Source organism: Chelonus insularis, unplaced genomic scaffold, assembly GCF_013357705.1.
Source record: "Chelonus insularis isolate UGA/USDA-ARS -01 unplaced genomic scaffold, ASM1335770v1 contig_75_pilon, whole genome shotgun sequence".
Classification (NCBI taxonomy): Eukaryota; Metazoa; Arthropoda; class Insecta; order Hymenoptera; family Braconidae; genus Chelonus; species Chelonus insularis.
The window spans coordinates 702,259-718,343 of record NW_023276737.1 but is presented as its reverse complement, the minus strand read 5'-3'; the positions used below and the strand labels follow the sequence as shown (position 1 = coordinate 718,343).

General features: G+C 29.4%; 1 protein-coding gene across 7 annotated transcripts; it reads left to right on the top strand.

Annotated features, from left to right (window-relative positions):
- The first annotated feature begins 978 nt into the window (after window positions 1-978).
- On the top strand, window positions 979-15,767 carry LOC118071198 (elongation of very long chain fatty acids protein AAEL008004-like). 7 transcript variants are annotated; one of them, XM_035090220.1, is made up of 7 exons: window positions 979-1,221; window positions 9,541-9,685; window positions 11,189-11,379; window positions 13,065-13,148; window positions 13,589-13,645; window positions 14,077-14,182; window positions 14,395-15,767. In XM_035090220.1, the coding sequence occupies exons 2-7, from the start codon at window positions 9,628-9,630 to the stop codon at window positions 14,901-14,903; spliced, it is 1,005 nt and encodes a 334-aa protein (XP_034946111.1). In that variant the 5' UTR covers window positions 979-1,221; window positions 9,541-9,627; the 3' UTR covers window positions 14,904-15,767. The 7 variants fall into 7 exon arrangements, with proteins under 7 accessions (XP_034946111.1, XP_034946108.1, XP_034946114.1 ...); XM_035090217.1 differs by lacking the exon at window positions 979-1,221 and adding an exon at window positions 4,127-4,614; XM_035090222.1 differs by lacking the exons at window positions 979-1,221; window positions 13,065-13,148 and adding exons at window positions 4,128-4,614; window positions 11,750-11,830.
- The last annotated feature ends 318 nt before the right edge of the window (window positions 15,768-16,085 follow it).

Here is a 16,085-nt window from a genome sequence, read left to right as displayed (position 1 = left end):
TGTGTTCACTACGACTACGTAAATGAGGCACAGTAGTAGATGCTAGTAGAAAGCAAGATAGGCATAATGTTTGAGAGAGAAAGAGCGGATGTGGGATCAGAGGAACTGATGTATTTTTAACTTGGGCTAACTAGTGTTGCTGTGCGAATATCCAATCTAATATACGATAATAACGGCCGGAAAAGTGACATTATGGTGAATGAAAATCAACTAAAATTGTGTGTGACCTAACTTGAAATCGGTAAGAAAATAATACATTTCACTAGAGATTAGTTTTTCAAGTAGAAAATACTTGAGATCGATTATATTTGAGTGGAAAATGTGTATTTCATAAGTACATTAACATTGAGAAGCTCATCACGTGGATAGGATAGTTTACTTTGCTTTCAATCAATTTTAAGTTTCGTCTTCTCAGTATTAAGTATTCTTATATACATTAACTATTAATCCTCGATACTTTTTTATTATAAGTGCATAATTAAATAATTTTTCTGAACTTTATTTTTATTATTGAGAGTGAATTTTTGTAATTTGAAGAAAAATAATTACCTTTTAAATTTTGTAGAATCAGTGTTGATTTGTTTCTATTGAATAATTGCAAATTTGTTGTGACATTAACTGCCATGATGAGGAACAAAGAATAAAATTTCCATAGTAAACAATTATTATTGCAAGATCGTACGATCAATGGAAATAGTTTCTTTCCAAAAACAAAACTATGTAATTTAATGGATATAAAAATACTTAAAGCTTGGCCATGTTTTAGATATGGCATAACGAAAACTAGTAAACAATATAATTTTTCTATCGTGTTATCAGTTGCAAGTAATATTTTTCATCATAATAATAAGATAAAAATATGTTTATCGTTAATTGGATAATCACAGTTCCTATTGTAAAAAAAAGAGAATTTATAATAAGCACTAACAAATCCAACAAACATTTGGTGCATAGTTATCCATACCAATAGGTTTACTTTGTAAACTAATTAACTTTTTTAAATTAAATAATAAACCCTACTTGTCGATCAAAATATTAACCGAGCAATTGAAATAACAGCCATAAGATATTTTGTGATAATTTCCAATCATTTTCAAGTCGTGATACTATGAATACATCTTTGATTGTGTAGAGTTATATATTTTTTGAAAGCTAGAGGTGCTAATAAATATATTTTGCTTGTAAATTCACTTCAGGTACAAGGAAAAGTTTTATTCTGAGGTTAGTGACTTTTATTTTTAACTTGAATACTTTGACGTATTTACAGGAATTTGATTTTTGCTCCATGAGGTCAAAATATGAATTTTAAAGTCACTTTCATTGAATCGTAAATTATACAGATCGTTGAAAAGTCCAATTCAAAAACTTGTTATTCAGGGAATTTAATTTGTAATAAATAACTTTCGATAAGTGGCTTTTTTATTATTTACAGCAAAACATAGGGAAGAAAGGTCAGTAATTTTACTAATGACATCAGGTAGACCGAAGTATTGGCGAAGGGTGAAAAAAATTACCAACACTCTATTAAACTAAGGTCTATCATCAAGTTCAAAGTCTTAACCACTCTATTCTGATAATAATTGATTTTAGATAATTAACCAAAAAAAAAATAAAATAAAATTATAGTCTAGACATTGAACATATTCAACTACGTCAACAGTGATAGAAAAAGAATAAAAATTGTTTGTGAATACCGAAACGAATTTCCATTCTTCCATATTCATTTATCCAAATAAAGGAACTTTCGTTTAGTACAAAAATGTGACACTATTCATTATAATCTATATCATCATTATTATTCCGCTCTGAATTATCATCCAGTTAGGTAATACCGTACGAGGGGAAGGCGTGATATGTTTCGCGTGTGCTCATCGCGTAAGTCCAGAAGTAGGTGAACCAGTAGGCCAAGGCCGATCGTGGTAGCTCTAAAAGAGCATCATTTATTCGCTAATACTATTTGACATAACTGCGTAAATATTTTTTATTTTTTCTTGATTATTATAGCAATGGATGACTGTAATTTAGCATTATTTCTTTTTAAATTATTTTTATCGGCTAGATCTCATCAAGTGCTTATAAAATCATCAAATAAGTAATTACATGCTGTAATGGTCAATTAGAAACAAAGAAATAATAGTTCATTAAAAAGAGAAGGATGTATTAATTTAATATATCAATTAATTATTCAATAAGTCAATTATTTTTAGAAAAAATTAATTGATGCTTTTGTTTTTAGCTTGAGATATCTTGATACATGAAAAGTTTTTGTAGAGTAACCTTTCATGACATCCTGTCAGATATATTAATTGTTATTAATTGTAATTCGATAAAGAAATTAGCAAGTAAATTACTTGAGATAATGATGTGAAAAAACTTGATAAGATTTGATTAAAAAAAAACTTATAAATTTAAAGAAAAAAAATTATTGTGATTTGTTTTTGTTACATGAATCAACTTCATAGACCTGTCATTTATATTTTACTCGAGTGAAGTCATTCCTCTGATCACAAGCTTCTCTCAACAATGTACTCTTTCTCTTGATGTAATGTGCAGCATACATTTTTTCTAGCATTTGAGATAGCAAGATGTAAGAATAATTGTAGAAATTTCTATTTGCTAATTACTGACGAACAAAAAGTAGTCTGTAATTTTTTTATTATTCTTCCAGAGATGAGTGTTTTTGTGATCGTTCAAGTTACACTTGGAAATAAGAGTGCTTAAAGTGGTTTAATAACTATTGCATAAACATTAAGTTTTTTGTTTTAAACAAGGGCTATGCATCCTAAGTAAGAGACTTTAATGCTAGCTCACGCAGTACCCTCCGACTCATTTAAAATTATTTATACATTTTAACTGGTGGGTGTAACTCAAAAAACAATAGAAATTTGTAATGGATTAAGTTTGTATCGATATTTAATTTTTTTCTCATGAAATAAAATATTTCATTCATATGTAAGAAAAATAGAATTGTGAAGATTTTAAAAATTTCAAATAAATATAAAAAATATTCTGAATTATTATAGAATAAAAAAAAATTTCATTAATAAATTAATTATGTATGATATATAATAATGGATAAAAAATTCACCAATGAATAGATACTAGAATTAATGATTAAATAAAACAATTCAATTTGAAATAAATAATTATGAGTTATTCTTACTTTTATGAAACTAACATTTCCTATTGATATGTGTTTAAAGCTTGTTAAAGATCTGCCAATAGTCAATAAACTAATTGACGCTTGAAGGATTTTAAAAATTTTCTAACTTCAAGTTAGTATTGTCATAAACTAATTCAACTATCATTTATAAAAATTAATTCATATAATAATCATTAATTCATCATTTTTCGATAAAATTTAATTCAAATATGAATTTCTTGATTGTAATACTAATCAATACATGTCATTAAGGTTCAATTACTTCACTCATATGTAGGTATATATGAATTTTAAATTACAGTAAACTCATCATAAAAGGTCCAAGGTCTAAATGGAAATATATTGATAGTTTGATAAATAGTTACTAACTTACTATAATTAAAATAAATTTTTTTTTAACAAAATAATTGTGTAGAAATAATTTCGTTGCGATAATATTTTTTTTTCCTAAGCAATTAAAATAATCCCTATTGGTATTGAACGTCGCTGTTGTAGTAGATAAATAATAAAGCTAATTTCTTGATAACATAAATGCTGTAATTATCATATAGGAAATTATCGATAAATTTTGAAAGCATATACAACGCTGTTAAAAATTATCGATAGAAGTGGCAATAATCTATGGCTGTCATGTAAATTGTTAATGATACAAAATATTATTTAAGGTTTTTACCTTAATATCTCAATGTTCAGAAATTCATATGATGTTTGTAATAAGTAAACATATATTTATATTCATATTTTAAAATATGAGGTTGGATTGTTTCCGGTAACCTTAAAGATATGATGAATAAATACATTATTTACACAAGTAGGATGTTTGATGGATTAGCTAAGGGTTCAAGGATCAATGTGACATTAACAATATAACTGATCAATGAAAAACCGTCAAGTATAGTACATTGTACATTACAGCAAAGAGGAAAAGTTAAGGTATCGGAATCATAGCGAGTGTGTATAGAGGTATTACTACTGTACACCGGGTGTCTGTCAGTAAAGAGGAGGTAGAGGAGGAGAGAGGTACCAATATGGCGCTGAGGTTAAAAGCAATGGTTCAGCTTAGTGTCTAACAGTCTGCAGTTGCCGAGGGGATATAGCCACATCGGTGACACGTTTGATTGTCGTTGTGTTCGAAGATTCATCGTGACACTCGTGAATAACAATTATTATTATTGCTATTATTTTTCGACGTCTGACTAAAAGAATTGTATACCATCATTCATTTCACAATATCACCGTGCGGTAGAACTCGACATTCCTATTTCAATACAATCAACGTACTAATAGACAAGTGACGACGATAAAAATATTTATTAGATAAATAAATAAATAAATAAATAAATTAAGAAATTGATTATCAATCATAGATAAGTAAAGGAAAAATATAGACAAGTGTATTTGAAGAAGTGTGGTGTGAGTTTTGAGTAGTTCTAGAAGGAAGTGTCGTCTAGGTAAGACAAGATAAAATATTTTATTATTTATATTATAACTTGATTCTTCATTAATTAATCTTTGTTGATTACCGTAAGATATTGATGATTAAAGTGACAAGTAAATAACCGCAAGACAATCAAGTTAAGTTAACTTAATCAGTGATTTTCATTTATTTCCTATTCTAAATGATTTCTGAACGTCAGTGTAGACGTAATATTCAGACGTGAGGCCCCTTCTACTTAAAGCTTGGTGCGGCAACAATTGTCTGGTTACGCAACAATGATTATCTATCTACAAGTTGTGAGCACGAGCGACAAAGTATGTCAACCGGCACTTCAGGTCATATTAAACTCAACAAATTGGCGCGTTCCCTTCCTTTTCGATTGTCAATGGTGCTTCAGCAAAAAAGATGACTTCTGGCTCTCATTCACTTTCAAAGCACGTGGCTTGGGCATTGAACATTACTACTCGAATCAATGCGGATGCGTATTCACCTTTTAATTCTTGCCATCTTACTCTTTCCTGATATTTTTTCTTCTCATCACTCTAGCAATCATCCTTGACAAGAGAGGAAGTCAGAACAGTAATTATTGCTTAAGAAGGCCGTTGAGACCATTACAATTGAGTATTCTATCTGATATTCGGTGATAAATAATACAGATTTGGGCAAAAAGAGTGTTCAGCCATCCTAAATAAGACAGGAGTCACTGGATTGGTGTACAATATGCTTTGCATCGTGGGTGAGCAATCAGACAAGGTGAAATAGCCAGATTTATACATGACAACATAATTTGACGATTAAAGACCAAAAGAATGAATATCGTGTATTTATTCAAATTTAAATTCCATTTTGATCCTATGAAGTACGTTGCGTGATACGATTTAAAAATAAGTTGAACGACATGAGAATTTGTGATTTAAAATGTTACCTCTTATGTAGATATAGAGTGATTGCAAAAAAATAGAATTTTTTTCTCTTGAATTATCAACAGCCCAATCATTACGATTACTCTTCCATTTTACCAGTTATCTTTTCACTCATTAAACTCAGTTACATAAAATTTTCCCAGGAAATCTACAAGGTAAATCTTCAAATTTTGAATGAGAGTACTTAGTTGGAGTGATCAAGCTAATAAAATATCAGCAATATATTGGGATCTTTTTTAAGAAATCAAGTTTTTTATTTAAACAATTTAATTTGTTGATTAAATGCAGTATCTCTTGGCTGCAACAAGGCATCAAGGAAAGATTAACGTACTCCAACTTATATAAGAAGATTCCACCTCCTCTCGGTACTTGCTAGCGATCTAGCACCCAGTGACTTGTACAGAGACCCAATGTATTGCAGCCGCTACGTAGTAATGCTATGCACTTTCCCTGGTTGCTTGACTGGCTCAATGTTCAACTGAGAGCAAATTTAATATCTTTAAGTGTTCAACACCAATCTGGCTTACTGAATTTTATGTGTTATTAGCTCCAACCATTGAATTCTTGACTACACTGATGATAATATCATTTGAGAGTTGGTGAAAAACAACTTTTTGACCTACTTAACTCACACTCACTTTACTTTACTTGTTGAACCCACGTGAAAGCTGCTACAGATCCATCATTTCTACTACCATCTCTTCCTAGTAGTACCAAATAAGCCAAAACGTCATATAAACCAGGCTATATAGATTGCATCGAGATGCTGTGACCATATGAAACATGTGGCTCTTATTTAGACTTTAAAAGACCTGCTTTTGCGTATTAAAATCCGTTATGCAAATGAGTGCAATTAACATTTATAATATTTTTATTTAACTTCTTAACCATAGATTCGGTTGTTTCTTGCCAGTGGTGAAGGTTGAATTTTATTCCAAATTTTTGTTTATTCACTTTTCAAGGTTAAAGTTTCTCTGGCAAATAAACTTGTGGCTGTAATTCGTAATCTTTCAACACACGGCATTTCGTCGATTGTTTTAATATTACTACATCAAACTTTTCCTTACGCAATTTCTTTCAGTTCTTTCTCCGCGAGCATTGCGTCGCCATAATTGTCACTTTTACACTTTTACGCTTTCCTATCAGAGTAGTAATTCGTAATACGTATGAATTCAATTGACTGTAACGTTTCTCACCTTGTTATTTCGATTGTTAGTTTTTTTGAATTCCTAAAATGTTTCATTTCATTTTTGGTCTTTGATTTCATCACTTTAACACTCAAAACTAATTGATTGACTTTTATGACAAAAATCATCAACAGCTCCAATGTTTCCATTGCGAATGATGTTAATAAATGAAAGATTAGATTATAGGCATTTTTATGATGAAATAAAATTCCGTTTTATTGTTCTTGCAATAAATAAATACCAAGATTGATGTTTTTTATACTAACAATCATTTTAGTTTAAGAATTAATTAAACCACCAACTGGAAAAATTTTATTACATTTGAGGTTTCTAAAAGTTCAAAAGATTTTCCATCATCTCTTGGTATAGAAATTATAACTTGTATCCAACATTAACTTGAATCTATAATACAATTAGGTAATTAAATCTTGTAATTTGATTGAAGTTTCTCGTCACGCATCAAACTAAATTTATTGTATATTAATTAAACTCAATTTAAAACAGACATAAACATAAAATTTTTGCTACATTTTTAGCATTCAATAAAATGGATTAGATACCATACCGATAAACCTATCATTAACATGAGTTTATAATTTTAAAAAAATAAAATAAGAAAATTACGTTTTGTTATTAACATCGTAAAGATTGTTCTGAAATACTTATCATTGAAAATCAATGTAAGAAATATTGTTTCTTCAAGGTTCTCCCACGCGTAAGAGAATTCTTTAGCAATTATTACATCGAACGTGACTAGAGCACGAATTTGCAACTGTTTAAAAAGCTGCATCCATTACATTAAGATATCATGCTCAAAAAAATTATGTATTCATTTAATCACGTCAATATCATAATGATACTATGAGAAACCGGTTTCAAGTTTTAGCCTCACGCAATTTTCATTCGTAAATACAATAAAAGCTACCGCTGGAATGGATTTTTCCAAAGTCCATTATCTTCAAAGCTATCATTATCAAATTGAATCACAATTAAATAAATATCTAACCAGCAATTATAAAATTCATTGAAGGAATATGTTAAATATGTCGATTTTTTCCTGGTGATAGAAATTATGATTACACGTATGAACATAAAATTTTTCAAAGAACCGGAAATTTTTGCAATTGAGTTAATGTATCGAATTATACCTTATACTTTTCATCCTTTGGCCCTGGTTTTTTCATCATGTCGTCAATTGTTTCTAATTCCATAATAACGCTGATTGAACTTTGTTGAGTGCAAGTTATACGTCGTACTCTTGGATGAAGTAAACTTGCGTAACAAAGCCAGGCTGGCCCCTTTTTTCCTTCACGTTAATGTATACAGTTTTCGCAATTCCCAAGTATTTTGCTTGCTTGACGCGTTTTGGTTGATTCGTCGGACATCCAGTATTTTGCAACTAAGTACGAGGCTAATCGAATAGTTGTATTGTCTCAATATTTGTAACAAAGTCTATTGAAGTGTACTAATGTTTCTGCAAGTTTCCATGCACATGTTTAATGTCATAACTATTTCATATCTTGGCTTTGTTTTACTAGAAGAGTACAGGTACATTGTGCGCACTCAGCATCATATTATATACATAAATAAGAAAGAAAATTACATTTTATTTTTAAATTAAAAGTCTCTCCCGCCATTACTTCTAACAGCAATCAACACCCGGATAAAACGATGACAATATAACGACATTATGACGATAATCGGTCATGCCTTTTTTAAGAGAGGATAAGAGAGAATTTTATGAAGAATCTACTGTACGCTATAATATACTTGCAATTATTTTTTAATTAAAGTGCACTGAGGGACTCAAAAGTTTATATATTCAGGAAATGCTCGAAAAAATGAGGAAACTTTTGTGGATTTATTCAAGGACTTGTAGAGAGGCTTTTTTGAGAATGATGTTTTTTTTAGAAAGGAGATGTGATAATATGAAATACTGGGTTTATTTACGAGCTGCTTAAAATTATTTATTTTTTGGAGCATGTAGAATCTAAACGAATATATATAGCTATGATTCATGTTAAACAAGGATTTAATTATTACTGTGAGTAATATACTTTTGGCAAAGACAAATTTTTTTGTACTGATATAGTCAATTATGAATAGATAAATCGTTAGAAGAAATTTGATTATTAATCATTCATTTCAATGGATTGTATAACTTTTGTTTACACTAGAAAATTGTTTTTATATCATTAATAAATTTTATTGATCGATAATAGGTACTATCAAACTTCAATAAAATTTATATACCGTTGATTTGCATTGTGAAAAATATTCATAGTACATTAAAATTTTGTAAGAGATTTTAGAGAACAGATCAAATATGTAGGTGTGATGATGATCACGATATGCAGTATTTTTAAGTGAGTCTAATGTCCAAGTGGAGCCTTTGCATAAAAAAAATAACACCTCTGACTTAATTTGAAAGTATTTACATTCAAACTTGAAATCATTAATATTGACACTTCATTGATCTCTAGCACCAACGTTGGAATAATGTTTAAATATTTGCAATGTCAGTACTTTGTTAGTATAATTGAAGCAACTTAAAAAATTCTTCTTAATATTTTCCTACTCATAAAAACAAACTCAGTATCAGCTCATCAGTCAATACGACACAATCGTTACTTTACATTAAGTAATACTTTTTAAATCACGTGTGAAGTAAGACTTTAAAGCGTACGTAATTGTTACCGCGGTCAATTGTTGCGTGGCTATGATGACACGATTTTTCTTATTAATGTCTCAACCTTCATTTTATTGTTACTTTTAATTAATTCCTTCATTTATCTATTAATAAGCATTTATTTCTCTTTATTCTTACAGAATAAGTCAAGTTGGAGTCGAAGAATTACACATTTTCATAAATAATTAAATCAAATTAAAAGAATAAATAAACTTCTCCTCGGCAACATGTCGATCGTAATGCAGTACGTGGACAAGTTCCACGAAATATTGGATAAAAATGCAGGTGAGCGAATGAACATTTTCCCTAAGAGATTTGCGAGATATAATTCCGTGTGTGAGTCATCTCAAGCTATGAATTGAATGTTAAAATATTTTAAGAAATATATCAACTAAATTTATCAATCCCAAGAACTGAAAAGAAATTTTTTTGTCGAAGAAATATTTTCTAATGCCGTGAAATATTATAGTTATAAATTGAACAGGTTTTTCGTGCTTAAAACAAAAAAATACCATTTTATTTTTGAATGAAGCACAAATAATGGATATGTTAACCTTAGAAATTTGCAACAAATAATAAATTATCTGACTCAGAAACCCGCAATAGAATCATTAAACTCCTCTGGAAATACCATAGAATAGACGTCGTAGGTTTTTTATTGCTTTTTTTTGCTAAATCTCAACCGAATCAGCATACAGATCAGATTAATGGTAAAAGGGAAACCCCGTGCCGAGGCCATTTAAACCGGCAGCAGTTTGAAAGGTTCTTTCGGTGACCCTGAAAATTCATCTTTTTTTATAGTCTTTCTTGTCTCAGACTTGTCTGAATATGGAGAGTATTTATCTATTTTTAAACTTATTAACTTGTTGCAAATTTGTCAATTCGTGTTTGAAATAGTAAAAATAGTTGGTAAAAAAATTAATATAAAATGTAAAGACGGAAATAATATCATGACTTGTGTATGCTATTGACAAGGTCTTCAAATGCTAACTAGTCCGTCCTTGAGACCTTTTAACAGGACATTGTACTGAGCACAATGCCGTGGTTTATGCCGTTCGATCGTGAAGACACGCATGAGTCGTTCGTTCACCGCATGTGAGTGAGACAGGCATATCTATAAGACGTTCATCAATTCTAATCAATTCTTTTAATAATGCTCCCGGGTACTCAATTTTGCTATTGACTGACATATAGGGCATTATTAATCCTTGCAAAAAAGGCTTAGGGTCACTTTATTTCACTGAAAACAACTATTTTTAGGCATTGTTTTTTTTAATATAAAAAATGATTTAACTTATGATTATAATTAAATTTTATATTTTTCATTGCTTAATGGATAAGAAAGAGTTTTTGTAAACTTCAAAAATTTGGTAAAAATGAACTTTTTTAATTATGCATAATTAATGAAGATTTATATAAAATTATTATACTACACTTTACGTAACTTCCTGTCACATATATCTAAGCTGAAATTAAATAATGTCTTTATAAAGCTTTGAATGAATGAATTGTTTCATTAGCCAATTGATGATTGAAAAAAATTATTTTGGGTAGTAAGTTGATTGCAGCCATAGAACTGCATACTACCTCTTGCATTGGTCCCTTGCGTCTTTCACTTACGTTTTTCCGGATATAATATTTATGAGCTAAATTTCATAATAACTTGATGTCAAATTCAATTACCGGTTTGGTTAAATCGTGTAAATGATTGAAGTCTAATATTAAAATAGATTATGCAACCACTGAAAATTTCACATACATGTGTATTAAAAATTGAAATGTTTTCAGACCAGAGGACAACCAATTGGTTTTTAATGCACTCACCCTTTCCTACTCTGTTTATATGTCTGACCTATGTGTACATTGTAAAAGTACTGGGACCAAAATGGATGGAGAATCGTAAACCATTTCAATTGAAGAAAGTTTTGATTGTGTACAACTTATTTCAAGTTTTATTTTCCACGTGGATGTTTCGCGAGGTAATACTTTTTTTACGTAACTAACATACATTTATATTAGTGATTGAAGTACGATTATTAGCAATTTTGTTTTGTTGTTTTATTTTGTTTGAATAATTTAACATCAATTAAAAAATACCCGATAATTTTGTAATTATCTGATATTTTTTATATTTTACGTGCAGTTGTACTCGAAGGTAAAATATTTATGCCGATAATGCCCAGTCACGAAAGAAAATTAATAGCAAATATTACTTAATTATTTATTGTAACAAATAAACATTTATGTAGGATTAAACTAGTTTTAATTAAATTCATGTGTAATTTATAATGTTGGCATTATTGTGCGGTTCGAGGACAATTAATTTATGATGTTCCAAATATAATACAGAGCTTATTGGGAGGCTGGTGGGGCCACTATAGTTTACGTTGCCAACCAGTGGACTATTCCGACAACCCGATGGCAATAAGGGTAAGTAGAAATGATGATCATTTTCAGCAGTACAAGGCGATTCCTTACATGATAACCCAGATGATCAAATCATCAACTTGTTGAGATATAACCCATAATTTTGTAAATCCCTATAGACTTGGATTCTGGAGATATTGGATAAGATGGACTCTACGTAGATTGAGGCTTTCTTTAGCTTTTTCTTTGTTTACTTTATTCATCACTATAATCTTGTCAAATTTTCTACTTGTAATAATTTACTGGTTACAGAGATACAAAATAACTAACCAACTTTACAGCTACACTTATGACGTAGTTGGGATTTTTGCTGAGGGATCGCGGTTTTTAAAAGTATCCTATTTAAATAATTTCATAATAATAATAATGAATAATAATATTATTATAAGGAAAGTCTGATTCTTCAGGATCAGATTAACCTTCTCGCCTTGAATATTTCTTTTTTTCTAGAATCAATAAAAAACTCGTTTCAAAATTTTAATCCAAGTTTTTTTATTTGTAAAAAGTCTTTTTTTTTTTTAATTATAAATTCCAGTTCTGAATTTATTGCTGATAAGAAATTATATTAATATTGATAAAACCTTGGGTTACAATTTATTTTTAACCTGGATTCGTTTGGAGTAACTTTAATTGCACAATAATTATTGTTAGTTATTGAAAAGTGAGTTATTCAACAATCTATTTATTGAATTAATATATTGAGAAATTGTTTAGTTCTTATTTTTTTGACGAAAAAATAAAAATCAAAAAAACATTCTAGCAAACTCATCATGGAAGCTTTCTCAGCATACTTTTGACTGATTTTCTACTTCAACAGGACAAAATGAAAGAAATCAATACCATTCATTTATTGAATTAGCTAATGAATTTCCCATTTTTCTGTTTATCTTGAGCAAAATTACACTGACGTCCACAAAAAAAATTTCTGCTATATATTCTTACTATTTTTTATTAATGTTATAGTTTTATAACATTTGAGAAATTCTCACCTACAAGAAAGACATGAAATACAAATGAGAAATTCAATAGCTAAATAAAAATACAAATCGTATCTTGTTGATTTCAGCGAAGACATCTTGCGGATATAAAATATAATATGTAGAATATGTAAATGCGATAAATGAAACGTATATTGAAAGTAATGAATAACAATAGTAAAAATGCTAAATGTCATCCAGGTGATGGTACTTAAATATTATCTGATCACAGAATGGCGTCTTGTTGGTTGTGGTTACAGATAGCAATGTCCGGATGGCTGACAGGGGATTATTCGCTAAGGTGCCAACCTGTAGACTACAGCGACCGACCTCAAGTACTGAGGGTGGGTGTCCTGGATTAAAACTATCAGTCGAGATAACGAGAACAACTCGACCTGTAACAAGTCCTAGTGTAGATTCTATAACTTGCTTTAACTTCTTGCTGTATTCGAAATAAAATTTATATTGGATTCACAAGTGTAAATGTGCTTCAGGCTATTAACACAAGGTAACTGGGCAAGTACCTGAGTGCCAGCAATCATTTACCTCCACTTCCATTATTTTCTCAAGCTTTACATTTTTTCATATTTTACTTACATAATCTAAAGAATCGTTTCTTTCAATACTTTTCAATATCCCTCATTATTCCTTCATCCTTCCAAGATTTTTTTAGTTTGCTTACGTGTTATTATCTTTTAACTTGAATTCAATCTAGCACAGTACTAATATCCGATTTAATTTACTGTTTTTATACTAATTATTATTTTTATATTCAATTCAATAGATGGTTCATGCTAGCTGGTGGTACTATTTCTCCAAATTCACAGAGTTTTTTGACACGGTGAGATATTAGAACTTGATGAATCTACTCGAAGAGATTTTTCTCTAGATAAACTTAGAAGATAAGAAACTAAATTATACTGTTACGGGAACTGATATCATGCGATTAAAAATATTTCAAATACTAGAATAAAAGTAATAAGTATTTTGGTATTTGAACTTTGATTTAGGTTTCGAGATGATAAAACATTTAATGAATTATTATTTTATCCACAAATAAGAAGAAAATTTTTTAATTTTAAGCTCAAAAAATATTAAAAAAGAGATATGTTAATTTCTAATAAATTTAATAAATATTGCTTTTTATAAATATATTTTTGATTATATGAAATATTTTTTTTATAATTTGTCATCCGGGACTGGAATTTGCAATAGAAGAATCTCCTTACAAATAATTAATTCATTATGATTAATTATCATGCATTTTTTTAGATCTTCTTCGTACTAAGGAAGAAGAATAACCATGTCTCTACACTTCACGTGATTCATCATGGATGTATGCCAATGTCTGTGTGGTTTGGAGTCAAATTCACCCCAGGTATGTATAATTTATACTAGAAATACAAAATAATCCATTAAAAAAAATTATCTATAAAAATATTAACTATAAAAATATCCATTAACATCAACCTCATTTAACAATTCATATTTCAACTAACAAAAAAATTTTCAATGCTAATGCAAAAAGTTGAATAAAAAAATCACACCTTGATGAACAATTTAAATAATGGTTTCATTAAAATATTTCAGGTGGTCACTCAACGTTCTTCGGTTTGCTCAATACCTTCGTTCACATAGTTATGTATTCATATTACTTACTGGCTGCCCTTGGACCTCAAATGCAGCCTTACCTCTGGTGGAAAAAATATCTGACTGCCCTTCAGATGGTTCAGTTTGTGCTAATAATGATCCATGCCTTTCAACTACTCTTTATTGAGTGCAATTATCCCAAGGCTTTTGTCTGGTGGATTGGTCTCCATGCTATCATGTTTTTGTTCTTATTCAGTGAATTTTACAAACAAAACTACTCTGATGGTAAGAAATCAAGAAACCGAGCAAAGGCCGCAGCATTGGCAGCTGTCTCTGCAGCTACTGGAGCCTGCACTCCTAATGACATTTCCAATGGCAAAGATTACACTTACACAAATGAAAGGAGTTCAGAAGTTAAAAGGCGAGATGCTGCAGACTATTATGTAAAAGGCGAGAGCATTGCTGTTAAAGAAATGAACCTTCGGAAGCCTTATACAATATCGGAGTGACCTAAATAATAATTATTCAACGGTTTCTCACGATGATACAACCAAAAAGTCATATTAAATTGAAAAAATATTTATCATGATAAATATCTCATCAGAAAACATGCGTCGAGTAGATGTACTCTGGTTCAATCACTGGAAAATCATAATGTTGACTTATCTTTCTATTCTAATGCTCATAGCATTAAACTAGGAAGATGATAAAGAACCAGAACTATGTGTCGGTCGACTGATTCATGATAAGCATCGCTATTTTTACAATTCACGCTCACGAGATATGGTGCAAAAATTAGCTAGAAATTCTAGTTATCAAAAAATATGTTTCGTATCATCAAGCACCTTGCCATGTTCATTTTTTTACTATACGTATAAAAAAGAAGAGGAGTCGTCATCGCAGAAGCTCTAGTATATTGATTAGGGGTTGTAATGATTAATTATCATGAATTTCAAGGGGAATAACAGCATCTTGCAACTGGCACCAAAATCATAAGGTGGAAACTGTATATAGATAGATTTTAGTTTTTGTTTTATTTTCATTAATATAAATGAAAGTTCAAGTAAAGATATTAGTGGTATTTAATGTTTAAATATCAGATAATATCGGTTATATCTAAAAAAAAATTCTCTACTTGTTAATTTATGTTTAAAAAAATTTAAAGGCGCGAATACATAAATAATGTTTCTTATTATATACACGCGGCTCTTGTACATATTTGTAACGTGATAAGTAAATAACGTAACAATTTTCAACTGAGCTGTATTCTATTTCGAAAGAAAGTGATAGATGTAATTGTTATGATATACGAATAATTAATAATAATATTGTAAAATTATGTACTTTTTCGAATTACAAACATTTTTTATGTATATGTCTGACGATAAATTGATCACTTCTTATCAACAATGAAGATGACTTAAATTAAAATTACCAACAAAAGATTACTTGACGTTAATTTGTTGCAAGAATCTTCATCGTTGGTAATTTATATCAATTAATCAATTTTATAATTCATTTACTTTTTATGTCTATAAAAAGTTCACATTCAAATGACGCCCAATTCTTTCCTGATATGATAACATCTTTTTTACTTTTAGCAGAAATAGTTTACAATTACTGTCAAAATATGCTAAAGTTCTTCTGGGTAATGAAAAAATAAATACGAATTTTAATTTTTAATCAAGTTT